The 21,886-nt window shown below is 37.8% G+C and overlaps 1 protein-coding gene across 4 annotated transcripts in view; it reads left to right on the plus strand.

Moving 5' to 3' along the window:
• LAMA2 (laminin subunit alpha 2) overlaps positions 1 to 21,886 on the plus strand; it is a 383,544-nt gene that overhangs the window by 143,264 nt on the left and 218,394 nt on the right. For 2 of the 4 annotated variants that reach the window (XM_049800395.1, XM_049800397.1), the window contains exons 5-10: positions 837 to 1,016; positions 3,192 to 3,281; positions 5,515 to 5,632; positions 7,321 to 7,505; positions 8,915 to 9,014; positions 18,070 to 18,230. In XM_049800395.1, the coding sequence (XP_049656352.1) occupies positions 837 to 1,016; positions 3,192 to 3,281; positions 5,515 to 5,632; positions 7,321 to 7,505; positions 8,915 to 9,014; positions 18,070 to 18,230 (834 nt within the window). The remainder of the gene's footprint in view (positions 1 to 836; positions 1,017 to 3,191; positions 3,282 to 5,514; positions 5,633 to 7,320; positions 7,506 to 8,914; positions 9,015 to 18,069; positions 18,231 to 21,886) is intronic. The other 2 variants (XM_049800396.1, XM_049800398.1) reach the window with 1 other exon arrangement.

Below are 21,886 nucleotides of genomic sequence, written 5' to 3' on the forward strand. Positions count from 1 at the left end.
GTCAGAGTTTCTTCATGAAACAGCCACAGAGCACACTTACCTAGAAGATTTCTAGACTTTAGAATAGGGCAGGCAGAGAAAGGGGGGCAATCTTTACAGAAACCACAGTGTAAGCCAAGATTGGTAGCATCTTTGGAAAAACAAATGCTGAACAGAATTCTCAGAAGTGATAAAGACTTTCCTGAGGGACCAGGTGAAAACAGTTGCAACCCAGGAGATTGCTTCAACTTGCTGAGAACAAGATTCAAAGGAAATGATGTATTGTGTAAAGAGACAGTGAGAAAGGGGAGATGCTTATGAATGCTTATTTTGTCTCATCTAGCTGTCGTAGTTTTCAGTATTTCAAAAGTTACCTTATCTTGGCTTTAGAAAACACCTAGTTCAAAAGTCTTTTGATGATGACCGCTCTAAGAGGTACACACTGACTCCTGTTGAATTCTGAGTCCCATCCCAAGTATCCATTCCTTTAAGTGAAAATTTCTGAGCCCTTTGGTTGTTTGATAACTTGAAAATACCTATCTTAGACTAGAGGAAGAGAAAAGAATTGCCTGTGGCATGGACACTATTGTAGGGCCTTGGTACACATATGCAGTTTGTGCTACAGTCTTTGTGTAGCTGATGACTTCCCTTTGCTCAAAACATTTTTACTATAAAGCCTCTCCATAACTGGGGTCTGTGGGTACATGGAATATTTTTTGGGGAAATCTGCTTTCTAAAGAAACAAGGTATTTTACATTTACAAAGGCATTCACACAGTGCCTGTAATATTTGTTGGCATAATCATGGCAGCATTGCTGTCATCTAATTCCTTATTGCTTTAATAATTCTCTCTTCAGATTCACACTTCTCTAATTAATGGACGGCCTAGTGCTGATGATCCTTCACGTGTATTAATAGAATTCACCTCTGCTCGCTTTATTCGCCTGAGATTTCAGAGGATACGGACACTAAATGCTGATTTAATGATGTTCGCACACAAAGATCCGAATGAAATTGATCCCATTGTTACGAGGAGGGTAAGTTCTGGCAAGACAGTAGAAATATATGTGTAGAAGATCTCTTACACCTGTAAATGCTGTACCTGCCTTTGTTTGCCATAGGAAATTCTGGGAGATGATGACTACCTGTTGATATCTGCCAAAATCCTGGTGTAGAGAATTCCCTCTTCACAGTACTTTGTTAACTTCTCTGTAGCAGAAGTAACAATTTTATCTTTTCTGCTTAATGGTGTTATTAACATACATAGCATGCTTATTTACTTAAGCACACAGCTCCTTTGGCGACAAACACTTGGATGCAGGTAATTGGCAAGTGGTTGCTGTTAGATAATGTCCTCTTGCCTCTTCTGCTGCTCAGTCCTCTGCTCCTTGAACATTCCTTGAACACTTACTTTGAGTAGAATTTCTACTAGTGGTACTATAAGTAGTAGTAGGGACTGAATGCAACACTTTTAGCATTATTATATGATTGTTGCTAACAGTAAAAATTTTACATTGTGCTTTAGCTTAAAAGAATGGATGCAGCACTCAAACTCATACCATACCCTGCTCTTGTCCACTGGTCCTTGTGTGTGCACACTCCTATCTCTTTTTTTGTGCAATCTGTACTTTCTTCCCATGCCACATCTCCCTGTTTTCCTGCTGCTCAAATGTTGTGTTATTCTATTTTTCTTCTGAATTCTCTACTAAGCATTCTTAAAAGCTGTTTTGGGGGATGTATACCTTTCCACATTTTTTCTTTCTGCCGACTTCCTCTTTCTGTTGGTCATCTTATCTTTCTTTTGGAAAGTTTAGGGTACCACTATAGTAAGTCCTGTTATGAAGGGGGAGTATTGTTATTCTTGACTTTAGTTAATATCATTTATCATTTGTGGATAACTGCAATGAAAATTTGGTTCTTCTGTTCCCCGCTTCTGTTTTCCATTTCTTCCTCTGAATCCACAGAGTGCTGGCTATTTCTGAAAGTTTGGAATATGCCATCCTGTTTTGTATTACAAACCCAGAAACCCTTCCAGTTGAGTGCAGTTATTGCAGCTTCACTAATCATGGAAACTGTATGTTTACATAGGAGTGTACATTTAATAATCTGATTCTAGGTGAACAGAAACACAAAATTGAATTTTCACTTTAAAAATCACTGTATACTCATGAAAACCTAGTGCAGGATGATCCACAGATTTCTCAAACCAACAAAGAACAATAGCTTCTGTATGGTATTTCTCCATGAGGCTGTCCTCAAAGGAACAATGAGCAACTGAAACTTGCCATCCTTGCCTGGCTTTCCCTATAGAAAACATTAGACAAGCCACTATTCCACAAAACAGTGTAGTCACAAATGGTACATTTTCTGTGTGGTAGAAGGTTAACTGAGTTATATGAGTTCCCGTTTTGTTTGATGTATTTATTAATGATCTGAAAAAGCGGTTGAACACAGAAACAGCAGAATTTGCAAGTAGAATTTGCAATTTGTTTTGATTAGCCAATTATTAGGATGTTACAGGACCGTCGTCAAAACAGATGAAAATGGGCAAGATGGCATGTGAGATTCACTTTTCACAGATGTCATAATACATGGTTATAAGTATCTTTCCATCCTTCTTACTGGTTAGGTCTATTAATCCCCACCATAGAAAAATTAGAAATGGTCAAATGGCAGAGCAACAGGTCAAAAATTATTTACATCCTAGTCATGAAGACTGTTCCATAGTCATTCAAAAAGCCAATAGTGAAAAACAGTTCTTTCTACAGTCCAGTGAATGCCCAAGTAAGACCCAGCTGAGGTGAACAAAGATTTTTCTTAGTTTTTCTTCTAGACTTTCTCTTCTCTTCTCTCCATCATCATGCCTTTTTCATGTTTCCTGAAGGGAAAAAGTTCTGTAGCATTTGGCTTTTCACTATCCAGTGTGCATATAGCCTTTTCCTATTCTTGTGTTTGGTGTATACTGTGTATAAATTGACATGGCTCTTGTGCCTTCAGACAAATGGAACTGTGCCAATGTATACCCATTCTTTCAGTAAGCTTGAATCTGTTGATCAAGATGCACCTTGGATTATACTGTCTGCTATATTTGTAATAGATCAAAAAAGAAGTAAAACAGGACCTGACAGTTTTGTCACCAGAAATGAATTCTGCAGTTTGGCACCTGCATTTTACAATCCACTTAGCAATTCAATTTCTGTTTTGTCTTACAGTATTACTATTCTATAAAAGATATCTCTGTTGGAGGCATGTGTATATGTTCAGGCCATGCAAAGGCTTGTCCACTGGATCCAGCGACCAATGTATGTATTTTTCTTTTTTTTGTTTGTTTTTGATGTGCCTTATTTGTAGGATGGAACATGAGAAAAAAATCTTGATATTCCTCAGAGTTCTGTGAATTTATGTCTGTTCTTAACCTAGAAGAACAGTTAGAAGCAGTGCCAGGATGAAAAAGTGCTGGCAACCAGAATAATAAACATTCTTACAATGTCAGCAGAGGCTTTCTCTGAAATAAAAGAACAGGTTTCAGATAATTCAGTCCATACTGAAAGTTTCCTAGGAACAACAGAAATTTGGGTTATGTTATGTAGCTGTAGAGATAAGCACTAACAGTCAGTCTTTCTTTTCCTCGTTGATATTAATCAAGGTGTTTCCTAAATGACTGTCAAATATTTCATCGATACTCATAAACAAATGATGGCTCTAGAGTGGCGCATTTACTATGCAGGAAATATTAATTGAGTGATTGGTCAAGCTAGTCTAGAAAATCATGCGCTGTTTATAATGTCTTCCAACTTGTAGCTCTCTTTTGGTGCCATTAATAAATGCATAAGCAATATAATTGAAATACAGAAATATAAGATCCATCATCATTGCAATGATGATCCAACATCATTGATCCAGCATCAATGATCCAACATCGTTGTTGCTGATGGTCCATATCTATGCACACATTATCACTAATACAGAATTTCCTATCTACTAGTATTAATAATGTGCCACAATGTGGGATCTCTTCATATACTATTCACTTAAGTAGGAGCTTTGTAGGATTTAACAGAAGATCTTATTTGTGTATGACATCAAGCCATTGTGTAGGAACTGATTAAAAAAAAAACAACTGGAAGAAATCTTACAGAGAATGCATTTACAGATCTAAGCAGTTTCCATGGTTCCTTGTAAAAATTTTACAAACTCCTTGGTTTAATCCTTCTAAGACTTTTCTGTAATGATGTGTATAGCAAGTGTTGAACTATTGCTTCAGGTGGCCTTACTTATCAAACTGCAGCATTGTTGCAGTGCCATCTGTTAGAATTGGGCGTACCTCAGAAAGTAATGATTAATACAAACTTCAGTTCAGATGGTTTGGCTACTAGATAAAATAAAGGCATTTTGACAAGTGTGGTGTCTTGTTTTGCAGGATGACAAATATGTATTTGTTGTCTGGCCAGTATAAAAAATAGCATAAGGGAACCACTCAAGCAAGAAGAGATTTGGAGTATTTGGTTTACTGTCCAGGGATACTCTTTAGACTGAGTCATACCAAAATAGGTGGGCTTTGGCTTATAAACATCATGACTGTAGTTGTTAGCACAATGAATCTTTGCCCTAACATTACAAAGAATAAACTTGCTTGAATTTAATGCCTTGCTTTTCTGAAGCATTCCTTAACTTAACCTTGGTTTGCAAGATTTATGCTTTGTCCTGTGAGCCACAGAATTTCTCCAGGTTAGCTTGCTGCTTTGACCTTGAGTGGCTTCACAAGGACCACAGAGAATCCCCTCCACTGAATAACTATTGGGGAGGCAGTTTTTGCTCCTCATTTCTCCAAACTACAGTTTCTTTTACCTTTGCCAAGCTGCTTCTGTGGCTCAGAGAGCAATATTTTCATGCTAGGTCTAAGCTGGCACTAAGGTGGTCTGCTAAGGAACCAAAAAGTGACTGAAAGGCTGGTCCTGCTCTCATCTCTTATTAGTTTAAAAACTGCTATCGCTCACATAGAATTAGTTAGGCAGTTAGAAGTTTACATGATGAGCTGACTCATCCAGTGGAAAAATAATGCTAAAGTTAAATTAAAGGCAGGTTTTATTGTATCAGCCAACAGAATTGATTTCGCTCTGTAGCTGCAGGATTGCTGCATCTAAGTGAAGGATGGGGAACGGCTCACTCCTAGTGTAAGCTAGCTATATCAGATCAGTTTTCCTATAATGTGTTTCATTCTCCCATCCTCCTTTCTTCAGCCAGTTGGAATTATATTCTCCTACGTTCTTAGATTCTCCTTAGACTCTCTGACCAACTATCTTCCTTTGTATTGTGGCTGTTTTCTTAAAATAGAGCTATAGAAGTTAAACACACTCTTTTGTCTCTCACTTGATGAATGCAGGGCACATAAATGAACAAAAATTAATAAACACAGGAATTACAGAGTATAGCCATTCTTAATGTCTTCATAATTTAAACTGGAATGCAGATTATGTACATGGACAGTCTTCAAATCATCACATTGTGTAAATATTTGTTTTTCTTTTAAATCAGAAATCTGTCTGTCAGTGTGAGCACAACACATGTGGAGAGACATGTGATCGGTGTTGTCCTGGTTTCAATCAAAAGCCTTGGCATGCTGGCACTTTCCTGGTTAAGCATGAATGTGAACGTAAGTTGAAAGCAGTACAGAAGAGGTTTATTGCAGTTGCTGGTGAAAACTGAAATGAGATCCTACATGATTTTGCAATTAAATTTATTTCTAACCACATTTATTTATGAATCAGTTGTTGTTCACTTACTTAGGCTGCCTCAAAAAAGTTAGCAGAACAATTACATGTAGGTCAGTGGTTTTATTGAACTCAGAATATTTTAGTGTAACATGCTGATATTGGTGGAATACTGTATAAAAAAAAATAAAAATAATTTTTACTTGTTTAATTTTTTATAATTGTGGTGGGTCTGTGTTGATAAAATAACAAGACTGCATCCTGATAAGTAAAAAATCTTTTTTAGAGATTTTACATTATATTAAACTTCAACAGCATGATTTTTGTATAAATGACACTTTTGTATATTATAATGTTCAGCCTTGCTGAATATGTAAATATTTTTACATGATCAAAATGCAGTTTGAGTTTCTGATATTTTTTAGTGTAAAAATCAATGTATCTAGTTTTCCAACATGGAATGAAAACATACCTTGAAATATCATCTTCCCACAGGGTGGGAATTTCATTTTCAGATTTATTATAGTAAGAATAGTTATAATTGAACTTTAACATCTTACTTCCAAAGATCACATACCACTTATATTTCTGAACATAATAAAATCTAGTGCTCCATTACATGTAAGTTTTTATTCAATTGTAGGATTGCAGCCATAGTTTTAACATGAGTGGTTAAAAATAAATAAAAAGAAACAGATATCTCCATATTAAAAGTAGTAATTGCTTATTTGTGTCCTGTAAACTTTGATCACTTTGTCCTGTAAACTTTGTTTCAGTAGGGACTGTATCTGCACTAGGAATGCATTCTGGAATGAAATCAGGGTACATTTAATTTTTAAGAGACACTTCTTATGCACTGTTCAACCCTCAGTGAATTGTTGTACTTTCATAGTGGAAACAGTTCCCTGAGATCTGGTTCAGATGTGAGGAGAATGACTCCCTACAATGTTGACGAGCTTTGAATTTCTCTTATTGTGGAAATGAATGTTTTAATACCATACGGGAAGGGAGAGAGAGAGCTACCTCATTTTCACAGCAACAGATTATTAGATTAGCTCTCCTGCATGTGGACCTGAAGCCTAAGAGTTCATATTTGAACTTCTAAAGAAGTTTTAAGGTTGGGAATCTCTTTCTTCTGACCCAGTTCTTATATACATATGTGCAAATCAAGTGGGTTTAGGATGTCTTTCAGCTTTCATGGAAATTATTTTAATTTACTTGTACTATTCTGCTGCTTTCCTTATAATTCCTCTTGTATTTTAAATTAGCTGACTCTTTCATGAACCATATGTGTGTGCAACCACCAAAAGGTTTCTGGACTAACAATTTAAACAGAAAAAAGACCCTAAAATAGAAAAGGAAGAACATAATTAGGCTATATCTGTCAAATTCCATACTCCCCCAGACAAAACCTCGAGAAAAAAATATAATATGCAGAATTCCAGGCTGCATTTGTGATGGGACCACATTACTTTTCACAGCTGAAGTAGTAAATAATACTTGGATGTGCTGTTGTTTACAATGTACGCAGCACCAATGACAAATTGTTAACGACACTTTTTAATACCTTAGTTACAGTGTGGCATCTCCAGCCAGAAAGTGTTTGCTAAAACATTTCCTTCTCTTTTAGCATGCAACTGTCATGGGAAGACTGAGGAGTGTTACTATGATGAGGATGTTGCAGACAGAAATCAGAGTTTGAATGTCCATGGAGAATACATTGGGGGCGGAGTGTGTGTGAATTGTACAAGCCACACCGGTGGCATAAACTGTGAGACCTGTGTTGACGGTTACTTCAGACCTAAAGGGGTAAACGTGTGTTCTGTTGTCACTTCATGGTAAAGCTCGGTGTTCAAACCATCACTTCAGCATGGGGAGTTAAGTTATTAAAAAGAGATGACACAGTTTGGACTGCCATTTTATGAAGGTTAACTTCTAATTTTGACAGTGTAGCAGTTGCTTTTCACAGCTGGAAATCTGTAGAGTTAACATTCACAGAAATATGAAAGTGAATTGTGTTGATATGAAGGAATGCACTTGAGGTCAGGGCCTCCAGCTAGTATTTCAATTTAATTTAAAGGAGGATGTGGTCCTATAAACAGAACTTTTGCCTCAGTAATGAATTCCAAGATTTGTTATCAAAGATCAAAGAAATATTGCTATATTTGATATTGGAGAAAGAAAGTCTGTAATTTTTATTTTGTAAATGTTATGTAGAATTAATAACCAGTGAAATTCTACAGTATCTCATGAATGCCTTTCATTTTCCATGCAGCAGGAACTGGTTTTTGTGTTTAATCGTATAACGCTGTGTTTTCATCTAAGTTGAAGCTGGCAGAAGATGAATCTTATATTAGGTTGTATTGCCAGTATGGGCTGTGGCTGTGCTTTAGACAGCTGCACTATTAATGTGTTGCTTAAATTCCTGATATTTTGTCTGTATAGTTTCAGTCGAGTAAATCATGGCCTTTAGTCTGATTGGTTTTCAATCCTCAAGCACAGAAAACATCACCAAATAACAATAATTACATTCTCCCTGATACACTGGCTTTAGCCTTAGAGCTTGAGAAAAGGAATACTGATCTCTTCAACAGCAGGGTGCTTGATTTTTTCCCCTGAATCAGGTTATCGTCCAGGTGATAGGGATTTTATATATATATGTGTGTATAGTGTATCTATAGTATGTGCATATACCTAGTTCATGGAGAACTTCTACTTTATATTACCAGTGTGATATTAGACTAAGGTTTAAGTTTGGCTGAGGTAACCTTTTCAAGAACAAAAGGAAATTGTTCCCTTATCTAATGTTCACTTTTCTTCACTTAACATTTTTGTTCAGTTACTGACTAACTAACTTCTGTTAGTTTTTTTGAGTCATGTTGCCCAGAACAACTGGACTATTTGTCAATATTACTTTAGGTAGTGAATGCTTAAAATCTACTTAATTAGATTAATTTATTTTAATTATACAAGGTTCTGCTATTATCTCTACTCCTGTTTTTTTAGTTGAAAACATGTTTGTATCTGAATCACTTACATGTTTCTAGATAAAAATCCAAAAGGAAATGTCTCCACTGGTCTAAGTTTGGCAACCATCTCATTTTTGGTAAAGTGCAAGCTACCTACAAAGAAGTCGTTCTCTCCTACTTTCTGCTTAAGAAGCAAATAAAAGTTTCCAATTATTAAAGGTAAGATTTTGTTTTGTAATTTCTTTGTTTTTATAGGTATTGGCAGATAGCCCAGATCCATGCCAGCCATGTTCCTGTGATCCAAATGGGTCTTTACATGATACCTGTGTCAAAGACGAGAAACATGCAGAAGGAGGTAAGATCCCTAAAAGATAGTGATGTTAAAGGTTAAGTCCAGCAATGGTCAAAGAAAAGCTGAAACACATTTGTGATATCTCTTTAAAAAAAAAAAAAATCACTTTTTTTTTTTTAAAGTTTATTCATGTGAAAAATAATTCACCTTCATTCTTATGATACTTTTCTTTGGAAACTGCGATTTTATATTCCCAAATTTGCTGCAGCTTCTTTCAGATTCGTGGCTTGCAAACTTGGATACGTTTGGAAGAGTATTCCCCATGGAAAATATTGGAGACTTTTGGCTTTAAAGAGCTTTTTTCTTTTACAGGGGCGATTTAAACTAGTACAACTGTAATGTTTTAATCTCTTTTCCTCTCTAAGCATATTTCCATTTGAAATCTAGAAAAAAATGTGTTCGAAAGGTGTCATATTTGTGTGCCATCTATATTATTAATGTAGGGCTGTAAGCTGTTTACCATAGCCCTATAAAAGCTGTCTTCAAATGGAGAATAAAGCGCCTTTTTTGCTTTGGAAACAATGGATTGCCATATTTTTCTGTTTCTTTTATTGACAAAATTCTGAAAATTCTGCAGGAAGATAACAACAAAACTCAAGGTCAGTTCTTAAGAGATGTTTTAATTGGGCTAATTACAATCTATTGACAAGAGATGTTGTAGCAATCTTTTTTGAAATAGAGATCAATGGAACATAAAAGCACCATAGCAAAGCTGCAAATATTGGGCCCAGTGGTGTAAAATGTACTGTAACAACCATGTACTGATTACATAGGTTCAATAAAATGATACTGATTACTGTCACAGTGATATATATATGGTGGGTTGATCTTGGCCAGCTGCAACCGCCTACCCATCTGCTCTTTCACTGCCCTTCTCAGCAGGACAGGGGGAGAAAGTAAGATGAAGCAGCTCACGGGTCAAGTTAAAGACCTGCTTGCCAGTTACCATCATGGGCAAAACAGACTTGACTTGGGGGAAATTAATTTAACTTATTGTCAATTTAAATATATTCAGGTAGTGATAAACAAAGACAAAAATTAAAAAAACACCTTTCCCCCCTTCCTTTTTTTTTTCCCCAGGTCCCTTCATTCCCAACTCCTCTACCTCCTGCCCCCCTACCACAAGTGGTACAGGGGGATGAGGAATGGGAGTTGTGGTCATGACAGTTCCTCTCTGACACTCCTTTCTCCTCATACTTTCCCCTGCTCCAGTGTGGGTCCTTCCCACTGGCTGCCATCCTCTAGGAAAAAAATCTGCTCCACCATGGGTGCTCTTTCAGGAAATACCCACCTGTTCCTTCATGGGCTCCTCCATGGTGCGCAGCGTGGGTATCTGCTCCACCACTGTCTCCTCCAAGCACTGGAGGGGAATCTCCGCCCTGGCGCCTGGAGCACCTCCTCCCCCTCCTTCTCCTCTGACCTTCTCTGACCCGTCTGGCTGTGGGGCTCAGCTGTGCCCTGGCGTGGGTCCACTGGAGCCGGCTGGAACCGCCCCGGGGCAGCCCCGTCCTCTTCTCACAGAGGCCGCCCTGCAGCCCCCCCCGACCGCCAGCGCCTGAGCACGGACACCCGTTACAGTATATCACATGGATTGACAGGGGAGACAGTAGAAGGAGAATTGAGGATGAATCCAAAAGCTGGAAAAAGCACAGCAAGACTGTGCGATGCCTGCACCAAACCTGTGGGTGAGAGTGTACAGGTCACCGATGACAGACTTAATACAACAAAGAAACCTCTCATACTGTTAAACAGGACAGCTTTTATTCAAACATTTGCCACTACTGACATTCAGTGCTTTTATAAAATACCGAGACTATGATTTTGAGGTGGAAGAATGATTAATTCAAAGAACTGCAATGTCCCACTTGCGGGTTAAGCAGCTGCTTGGTCTCTCGGTGCCTGTCTGTTACTGCTGCGGTCTTTCTTTTCACACCTTCTCTGCTGGCCACTGGTGTGGGTCATTCTCCAGCGGCCTGGCAGCTGAAAGGCAGTATTAATAGGCTGTCAGCTCTTCTGTCATGGCAAGAGGGAAGCAAAAAGATAAAGACATTTTTCCATCTTGTTTGGTTGTCAGTAGTAGTGTCATTAGGAGCTCTCATAATGTCTTATTCTTGCCTGTGAGCATTCAACAGATCTAAACTATCTCATAGTTGCTTTCTAAATCTGCTTACTCTTTCTGAATCTGACTGGGTGGTACTCGCTTCCTGTATCTCCTTCTGCCTTTTTAATCCTCTGATCTTTCTTCTGGTAAATTCTTCTCTTGCCTCTTTTCTGGACCTCTCTAGGAAGAGAATAAAGCTCCTGTTTGGACCCCTCCTTTCCTTTCTTGCTTTTCCTCTGTTGTCGCCGTCCATCTCATCTGAAGGTTATTAACTTTGTCTTTGTAATCAAGAAATGTGTCATGCCACCATTTGAAGATAACATATCCAAAATTGCATTATCTCTCTCAGTTTTGCCTCCTTTAATTTTATTGGCAAGCAGCCAGTCCTGCTCATCTAGCCCCAGGCATTCAAACAAGTTTCGTATCTCAGCAGTTCCTCCACTCCCGAGAACCAGAGAGTTCTTTTGTTCCCTTCACAGAATTACAACTCTCATCATTTTCTGACTTGACTGTAACCAGCTTCTCCTGATCTTCCTGAAACTTAAGTCATTTGGCTGCAATTGCTTAGAGGCGTGTTGCTTTTGAGCACATTAGAGTATTCTTAATCTCTGTTGAATCTGCTGTTTGTAACACATGAAGTAACTTTTTTCCTTTCCTTCCCTTTCCTTAAACTCAGTGATGTCTCCTATTTTCAAATTACTTACTGTAGAGGTTATTCTGTGTGTTTAAACTACTTCTTCTCATATACGACAAGCGCAACAATTGTTGTTTAGGTAACAGTCATCATGTACGGAATTCCCTCCCCAAAGTAGTCAGTGCATTTGTTCCTGAAACCAGTTGTCTGTTTCCTGCCCAGTCTTGGGAGTCCAGTGAGAAGTGGACAGTTTACACTGTCTAGTCAGTGGCCAGAGGACAATTCTGATATTTAGCTTATTTTATTTACCTATTTTAAGACCACAAGAACAAAAATAAGTCAGCTCTACACATAACCAGGCTTTGTAGCCATTCTGCCTACAATGGTCCTGCTCTCCTGTTCTTTGCCTCTTGTTCTTTCTGTTTATTTGCTTTTCTTTACTTCTTGTTGTACAAAATAAGGTTCCAACACATTAGGAAAACTGTTTACTTCTTGCACCCTGTGTTTGATTATAGTGTTTGGACCAGTGGGCCAGATCTGTGACTGTAACATCTTACTCAACAGAAAAGACACAGTAATGCTAGTTGAAAGAAAAAGCCTTTTTAATATTTCTTTTAAGGAAAGATTTTTGTGGTAATGAAGGAGTTTGTGTTAGAATCAAGAGCAGATCTGGATAGAAGTTTTAGCATAAAACTATACTGAAAGAAGATCATTTTAACCTTTTTTTTCCCTCAAATTTATATTCAATACCCTGATAAAATTCTTTTTACTGTACACTGCTCACCCTGGGCAATAGCTGGGTGTGAAGCACTGGGGAGCCTTCATAAAGGAAAGGCTGGAAAGCATGATCTGTCTGAAGAAATCTATCTATTCACCTGTGAACCAGAATTAATACACACTGGGTAGCTTGAAATACATCTCTGAGTTTGCTGGCTGGTTGTTTAAGGATAAATTGTTTCCTTGGTGTATGATGGGAATATGCTTCTTAAATGTGTGGTAAGCAAATGAGTCAGGAGGATTAAAAATATTAAACTAAAATGGAAATATGTTAATAAGGAAAATCACTGGGGATATGAAGTCACTGTGAACAGTTCTCAAGGAAAATAAACCTGGAGGCTGTACATTCTCTGTGTTCTTGAATACTGTAGGTAAGCAACAATTAAAATGGAAAATTGTGGCAAACACCATAATAACTGCTACATTGATGAAGTGGAACAAGAGGATTTAAAAGACTTCATCCTGTAGTCATCATAAGGTTTCAGTAGATAAGAGAAGGGCATGAAGGAGTGGCTTTATAATTGACCAGGAATTGTTTTGGGAGAAGAAGTAGTATTTTTGTATATTAAGTATGTATAGTTTCCATTTTGATCAGCCTAGTATAACTTTGTCTTCACGTGTTTTGCTCAGCATTCTGAAATGAAATATTATTATTACAACTTAGTTTTGAATCCTCAAGAATGCTTTTCAAATATTCTTTCATAGCAACCTTATGTAATATGTTCATGAGCAATATAGGAAAGATAGAGCCAGAAACTTACAATAAATCATAGTATATTTGCAAACTGTGGCATTGATAAAATAAACTGATGAAAATGTCTCTAGGTTTTGTAATTGAAAGGCAATAATTTTAAAACTGAACTTGTCCACCTATGTCCAATCCATCCTAATAATATGTAAACTTGACCATCACTGATGTTGTGATCACTTGCAATTGTCCATACAGAAGCAAAGGTGGAACCTGTACATTAGAACTACTCTGTACTCCAGTAATTAGGCTTTCTTAGTGAGTCAGTACTCTTGTTTCAAGCTGTAGTGGCTAGATTTTAACAAATAGCTATTTTACTTGGCTTTTAAGCACCTGCAAGAGCTGTGAGGTTTGGGAAACTGGCTGAGTTTTGTGACTCAGTCTTCACTGCGTGCTATCATGCCATGAAGTTTTTTCCCTATTGCCTTTTTATGTGCAATATAATCCCAATGACAGATGTTTATTTTTGTTGAAAAACTTTCTCAGAAATTATAGGATAAATAAGGTCCAGTCATCTTGATCTTTATTCAGGCTTCATAATACTTTGCTCAGCAAGCAGTCCACTGGCTTCCATGAAGTAATTTTGGGAATTTATATACTGTTGAACAGGAGTGAAAATGGCAGAAGCCAGTCCTGGGATTGCAGTTTTTTTCAAGAGTCTGGTGCATGCTTCTGCATGCATTTATTTTTATGCAATTTTGAAGGACTGGTAGGTTGGGAGAAAACTGATGGATAAAACTCATCTCTCGAGATGACTCATCCTCTAGGATGAACTTTCAAAGCCTCTGTACACACAAAGATAGGACAGAAACTGATAATATTCAGGTAGAAAACAGGGAATAACAGCTTCCACAAATCATCAAACAAGTCCTCAATTCAAACAAGGCCTATGAAGTAACAGACCAAAAGCAAAAGATGTGCTTCTGCTGAAATGTTAGTTCATTACAACAACAACAAAAGACAGACCTGAAACATCTGCCCTAAATTGAAATGTAATTAATTAGGCTGTTGACTTAATATGCACTACATATGCACTACAGATGCCCGGTCAAAGATAACCAGTGGGACACTGACAGGAATTTACATACTGTGTAATACAATGAAAGCCTAGATCTTGCAAGTGCTGTAAATGAAAGCAGGCATTGAGCCAAATAAAATATACAGACTAACCATATCAACAGCCCCACGTTGGGCGCCAAAAATGACTGTCGTGGTTTCAGCCCGGCCGGTAACAAAGGACCACGCAGCCGCTCGCTCACTCCTCCGCCCCCCTCCAGTGGGATGGGGAGGAGACGGACGAGAGAAAAGAAAAAGAAACTGGAACCTCGAGGGTTGAGATAAAGGCAGTTTACTGGGACAAACACAAAGAGATTACAACAACAACAACAGCACTAATGAAAAAGTATACAGAAAGAGTGATGCACAGTGCAACTGCTCACCACCCGGGACCCGACGCTCCGCCACTTCCCCCACCGAAAACAGAGACCACCCCCCGGCCCGCTCCCCATTTATATACTGGGCAGGATGTCCCATGGTATGGAATAGCTCCTTGGCTAGTTCAGGTCAGCTGCCCCGGCTACGACCCCACCTCCCAGGTTCCTGTAAAAATTAACTCTATCCCAGCTGAACCCAGGACAACAGACTAACCATATCAACAAGCGTAGGAGCTGGAAGAATATAGGACAGTTAGTAGTCCCTACACCTTCCTCTCTCTGTTGTGGAGCATGAGGACTCTTGATAGATGGTGGGCTGAAGGTTATCCCGTACTGTGTATACTGCATGAGAAAGGGGATTGCCAGGCTGGTGACAGTGGAGTTTCCAATCCTGGTCTCTCTTCCTTAACTGCAGAGAAAGGGAAGAGCAGGAGAAGGGAACTGAAAAAATGGACTGACTGGGCAGTGGAGGAGAGACTATAGATTTAAATGAGTATTTGGGAGTTGTTCCATACTGAGACATTTAATTGAATTTGAGTTTGCTGAGACCTGTGAACCTAAGAATGAGTTCTTGAAACTTTCAAGTACGATTGGCTCACTTCTAAAGAGTTAGACTTGCCTGTGTCTTTTACTGCTGAACCCTGGTGTACAGCAGGGTATTTTCATCTGGAAGGAGCAGAAGTTTCTCTCGTAAGACAAGATTGTCAGGCTAGGATACATTGACCCAGATTACAAAAGAGCCTGAGGCCTGCTGTGCTGTGGGGGCTTGCTGGTGGCTAGCTGAGAGGAGGGTAACTCAGAAATTTGAGAATCAGCTGTGCCACAGGCATCAAAACCTATGGAGCACATGGTTGCATGATAGTAAGTAATACAGAAATTTCATGCACTGAAGTTCTGTATATAATTAGGACAGATCAAGAAGGTGACAGTCAATATGATGTGCTACAGGAGATCAAAGAGGCTTCAAGGTTAGAGAAGACAGATTGAATTTTATCTCTGTATAGATTAACAGATAACACCATTTAAAACTCCTGTAGGTGACTGCTTCTTAAAACAGTTAGTTAGAGAAACCCTAAAAAGAGAAGCACCTCTGGATTTATGCATGTGGAACTGGTTTAAAACTCTCCTCTTGAAGGGCCGTCAAATTCAACATTCTTGTAGCAATGAGAAGGCCTCCCTAAAAAAACAACTTAATCAAAACAAGGAAACCTTTTAAAAAGAAAATCAAAATGATCAATCCAAGATTGCTAATGGCAAGCATAGAGTTTATAGACTGCATATTAGGCATTCAGAGAAGATGCCTTCCTCTAGTTCAAAATGATTCAAGCAACACAATTAAGCTAGAAAAAAATATCTATTTGAACAATAAAAAATAAGCTCCCTGAAAAAAGCAGAAGTTATATCCAATTGAGGATAATAGAAAAGGACGTAAATTGTGACAGATGCTGGAAAGTTATACTCCTAATAACACGTACACATATTTTAAGGAATAATGTGCTAAATGCTTAAATGTTGCTAAGAAGTACTTCTTCAGATAAGTCAGAATCAAAAAGACCACTAGAGATTCAAATGCAGGAGGAGTTAAATATGATTAAGGTGTAATGAAGTTATAACTGGAGATATCAAGGAAGAAAAGGACACAGCAGAAAAGCTAGATTTATTGTTTGTATCAGTGAACAGAAGAGCTCAGGGAATTTCCCGCTTCAGAGTCTTTGTTCATGGGGACAAGTCAGAAGAACTGTCTTAAACAGAAGTGTCAGGTTTAGAACAAACTAATAAATGAAGAATAAAAATTCATCAGGCATGTATCGTATTTATCCATGGCTTCTGGATGTAGTTAAAAATGGAGTTGCTTGAAGCATTACATATAGTTTATAATGCTTTAAAAAATTTACATTAAGTTGACAGAAATAGAAAACATTTATCCAATTTGTGAACGAAAGGCAGAGGGTTCCAGGAAACTAAAATCAGAAGGTCTGGTTTCTGTACCAAGCAAATCAGTAGAACTACAATAAATGATTTATACCATTTCTGAACTGTGGCAAAAAATGGGAAAAACTCAAGATCAGGTTTTTTGTAGAGGACAGCGTGTCTTATGAATCTGTTTGAAGGATTCAATGAGCATGTGAACAAAGGCTCATTTGATTAATATTGTATTTTGATTTTCAAAAAGTTTTGACACAATCCTTCACCAAAGACCATGAAAGAAAGTATAATAGAATAAGGAGGAAAGGTTCTTTCATGGATTAGTACTTGGTTAAAAGAATAAATGGACATATAAACTGTTGAAAATATTCATATTTAACCTGGAAAAGGGATGAGTAGGAAGGTGACAAAGTTAGCAAGTACAAAATCTTTCAGCATAGAAAAATGAAAGAACTGCAGAACGTTCAGAAAGTTCTCTAGACAGTCAGTGGCTGGGTAGTAAAATAACTGATGAATTTCTGTAGCAATTAAAGGAAAAGTAGAACACAGAGAAAAGTGTTACAGCGATTTCTGAATTAGGCACTATCAGTTGTTAAACAGCTCCTAGAATTACCTTGCACTGTGCCCTGGATGTATCAGCTCAGTGCTGGCTCAGCAGTAGTCAAAAAGGTCAACAGAGTCTTAGGAAATACTACTGATGTTTAAAAAACAAAACTGAAATATCATCAAACCATTTATAGGTCCACACTATGCACTCCCTTCTCCTTAAATAATTTATTAGAACTGGAAACAATGCAGGGAAGGACAATAGAGATTTTCAGCCATACAAAGCAGTTTCTGTGTAAAGAGATATTAAATAGCCTTATGAGGTTTTGGTGGATGAAATAAAAATGTTATGTGGGTTATGGCAGAGGTATACTGAAATCACAGGTTACATGGAGAAAGTGAGTAGGGAATAGTTACTTGCTGTTTTCTATGACATGAGAATTAAAGGGCAGTAAATACAGATTTAACACACACATCTGTTTTCTTTCACACTACACATGGCTAAATGTAGAACTTACTGCTAGGGAGCTTTATGTATTCTGAAAGTAAAAACATGTTCAAAGGTGATTAGGTGAATTAATGGAAGAGAATTTTTTCGGGGACTGTTAGATGCAAGGAATAGGGATAAGTTTCAGTTTAGAAGATCTCTAATACGTGGATTTCTGGAAGCTTAGAATTGAAATCACTACATGCTTGTTCTATTCTTACATGCTTTATTCTAGCCTTTCTCAAGACACGATACTGAGTTAAATAGACGTATGGTCTGACCCACAGTAAATGCCCCTTATGTTACGCCTACCAAAGGTGTTGCTTTGAGCACTCTCACACATGTATCTGATAATAATAATAATGATAAATCAAATATGTATCATGTTTTCTCCCTCTTCCCATAGATATGTTGCCTGGTTTCTGTCACTGCAAGACTGGCTATGCAGGAGAGAGCTGCAATAGATGTGCCTTGGGTTATATAGGATATCCTGAGTGCCTGCCCTGCAACTGCTCACTGAAAGGCAATGTGAATGTTGACCCTTGTGTAGGTCCCTGCATCTGCAAGGTATGGATGTCAAATTCTTCTGAGCCATAGGAATATATTAATGATATTGAAAGATTGCAATTAATGAGTTTCTATCATACAATAGCATTCCACTGCCCTACCTATCTGTGATAGTATCTATGTTAGTCACTTGTCATAGAACACTTATTCTTGGTCCTATAAAGTCTTAGATTGTCTTGTGTCATCTCAGTACTCACTGGAATTTAACATAGGTACCTAGGAGCCTGCTGCCAGTCATACAAGTTGTCCTGGTTTCAGCTGGAATAAAGTTAATTTTCTTAGTAGCTTGTATAGTGCTGTGTTTTGGATTTAGGGTGAGAATAATGTTGATAACACACTAATGTTTTAGTCGTTGCTAAGCAGTGTTTATACTAAGTCAAGGACTTTCCAGCTTCTCCTACTGCCCTGTCAGCAGAGGCTGGGAGTGCACAAGAAACCAAGAGGGGACACAAGGACAGCTGACCCAAATGAACCAAAGGGGTATTCCATACCATATTGTGTCATGCCCAGTATATAAACTGGGGGAAGTTGGCCAGGGCCCACCGCAGCTTAGGGATTGGCTGGGCATCAGTCAGCGGGTGGTGAGCGATTGTATTGTGCATCACTTGTTTTGTATATTCTACTAGTAGTAGTAGTAGTATTCTCCCTTCCTTTTCTGTCCTATTAAACAGTCTTTATCTCAACCCACGAGTTTTACTTTTTTCTTTCCCAGTTCTCTCCCCCATTCTACTGCGGGGGGGAGGGGGTGAGTGAGCAGCTGCGTAGTGCTTAGTTGCCAACTGGGGTTAAACCACAACACAAGTTCTTAGAAATCTGTAATGAAGGGATACTTAAGAAGCATGTGAATAATTTGTTTCAAACTCACTTCCTCATCTACTCAGAAACAATATGTTTAAAGTATTGTGGGCCCTAAAACTAACCTGTAATATGACTTCGAGAGAGAAAATGAGGTGAACTTATGATGTATTAAAACAAAAAAGTTGCCTTTTAGGAGTTGTCACTAGAGATATAATCCTCTTTTCTTGCTAAGTTCCAAACTGAGAGCATTCTTTCCTGCCTTGGGATGGTTGTATAGAAATCTCTAACATATTTTAAAAAATAATAATCCATCCTTATCTTAATTGCTAGGAGGAAAATTTAAGAATAATTTTCTCTGCATGTACCTCTAGCAAATTATACATTGATATTATATTGAAAAAAAACCACTTCTAAAAACACATGCATTCACTTCTTATAAATTACCTAGTTACCAGTGATGCTTTAGAAATGGTGTTGTTCGGTAAGTCATAGTTTAGTAAGTGACCATGCATAGGCCCAGAGGACAGTATACTGTACTGCGGGTCAATTTTTCTGTGTTGTACTTGTGGGAGTTTCCTTCCAGCATTTAATTAACAGAATTAGTCACAAATGTGGATTTAAAACTACTTACAGTATGTCCTTAAATACAAGAATGTACAAAAAAATACTTCAATCTATGAGCTCATGCTGCATACGCACACAAAGCTCTGGTGTGACAGCTGAATAGCACTGAAATCTACTCAGAGAATTAACCTTATCCTTGCTTTATGTAACAGTCACATGCTCTCTGTCAGAAATAAAATCCATCCATATCACGGTTCTAATTCCTTAGCTATCAAGTCTAGAAGATCAGAAAAGGGGTGCTTTTGCTATATTCTTTCTTGAAAGGGAGATTTAATGAAGGTGTCATATGCCAAATACAAGATAACCACTGCTGAATGATTCTTATTATTATGACAGTATTTGTGTAATGCCAAACTGCCCTGTTAGTACAAACACACACAAATATGGAATAGAGTTAACTGTTCCTATCCCAGAGAGTCCACTCTATATATGCTTTTCCCTCGCTGTCAATCCTTTGTTTCGTTTCTGCTCCTCTAATCCCTTTTTAAGTGCTTGTGGAAGAAAAAATGATACCCTTTGCAGATAGCTGGGATACAGATACATACACATTTATTTTCACTAGCAATCTTCAAATTCAAATCAAAGCAGATTATGGTCAAAGGGACACTGAAATCATCAGATTAGTTATGCTCCATATGAAGAATAAAGTGTTATGTCTGGACAAGTTAATAGCAAGTCTTAGGAAAAATGCTTCCCTTCTTTTAATCACATCTTTCAATTACATATGATGAGCTCTAAATTTACTAAAGATAGTTTTCTTGTAAAGGAAATTGACTGCTAAAAAACAGTTCTAACTGTCAGCAGCAAAATGCAACAAAGTAGGCATTAGATTGTTATCTTTACCACATTAGCCAGAGTAAACTAAAGTACAGAAAGGTGAGGGACAAGTGTAAATGCTGTTTTATCACTAATTATCTCAGGGAGCTTTCTGAAGGTATATGGTCAAAGTCTCATTTTTGCATAATTTAAAACTGAACTGAACACAGTATTGAGAAATAAATGAGGCTGTAGAAACATTGCTTCATTGGCTGAAGGATAGGTTAGATCTCCTTTCCAACTTTGAGTTTTATGTGTCTGTTATCCACTGAATTTGCTGCCTACTCAATAGAATTATACAGGTTTTACTCACTGATGACATGCTTGTGACTGCAGAGTAGGACAACTTTTCATTTAAACACATACTTCTTTTCAGCTCTCTTTTTTTATTTTACCCTTCCCACTCTGCACACACTAAGCATCTTAGCAATCTCTGAAACTTTTGGGACCAGCATTCATAGGTCTAGTTAATAGAATTGTGTGTGAGAGCATTTGGGTGCCTGTGAGTTCCGAGTTGTTACCCACATTATTTTTCATATGAAGCATGAGTAGCTGGGTGATTTCAGCATACCTATGGCAATAATATGCATTGATTAATCCTGAGATCACTGCTGAAAATGTAAAAATGTCATTCTTTAAATTAATGAGATGTTAAAAGTAATTGACTGATAGCCTTGAGCTCTATTAAGGAGATTTTTGGTTTGTTGAACAGAATCTGTATGATGTTGTTGAAGGGGAGCATAGATACAGCACAGCAATAGAGATAGAGCAAAGATATTTTCCTACACCTGTTTTTACTGTATAATTAGTTGTGAAAGCCTATTTACATTTTCATTTTAACTCCTTCTTTACCTGTCCTTCCCCCTTCCCCCTCATTGTTCCTATTTCCTCTTAATCATGGGCATTATCCTTTCCCCCCATACCTCCACATACTTTGCCATGCTTTTTCCATCTTTGCTAGATCCTAACCAGGAGGCTATCAAATGGCTTCTGGTGAACTTAACTTATTTCAGAGCTGTGTATTTCAAGCAATCATAGACTACATAGCATGGGCAGGCTTTTTATAATGTGTTCATTCTCTGCTGATGTGCAGCCAACTATTTGGTCCTGTGTGCATACTATAGAGCACTGTCTCCAGGATTAAAGAGACTGTATATAACATTTTTGAAAGGGAAAGAATTTTCTGGGCTATCTTGGGAAAAATACTGAATTACTAAGCCAGCACCATAGCATAAACCTTTTGCAACATACTCCTTGCAGAAAAGCTAGCTTTATCTTTACCTGTAGAAGAAATTGATTTATTGTGTAAGGTACAACATAAGCTTTCCCTGAAAAATTTAATTACCAAATGCTAAGTTTAGAACTCTTTGGGTGTGTTTAGTGCCTGGCTTTCTGCAGGGGAAGATTTTGCAGAGCTG

The sequence above is a fragment of the Accipiter gentilis genome, chromosome 5, assembly GCF_929443795.1.
Source record: "Accipiter gentilis chromosome 5, bAccGen1.1, whole genome shotgun sequence".
In the NCBI taxonomy this organism is placed as follows: domain Eukaryota; kingdom Metazoa; phylum Chordata; class Aves; order Accipitriformes; family Accipitridae; genus Astur; species Astur gentilis.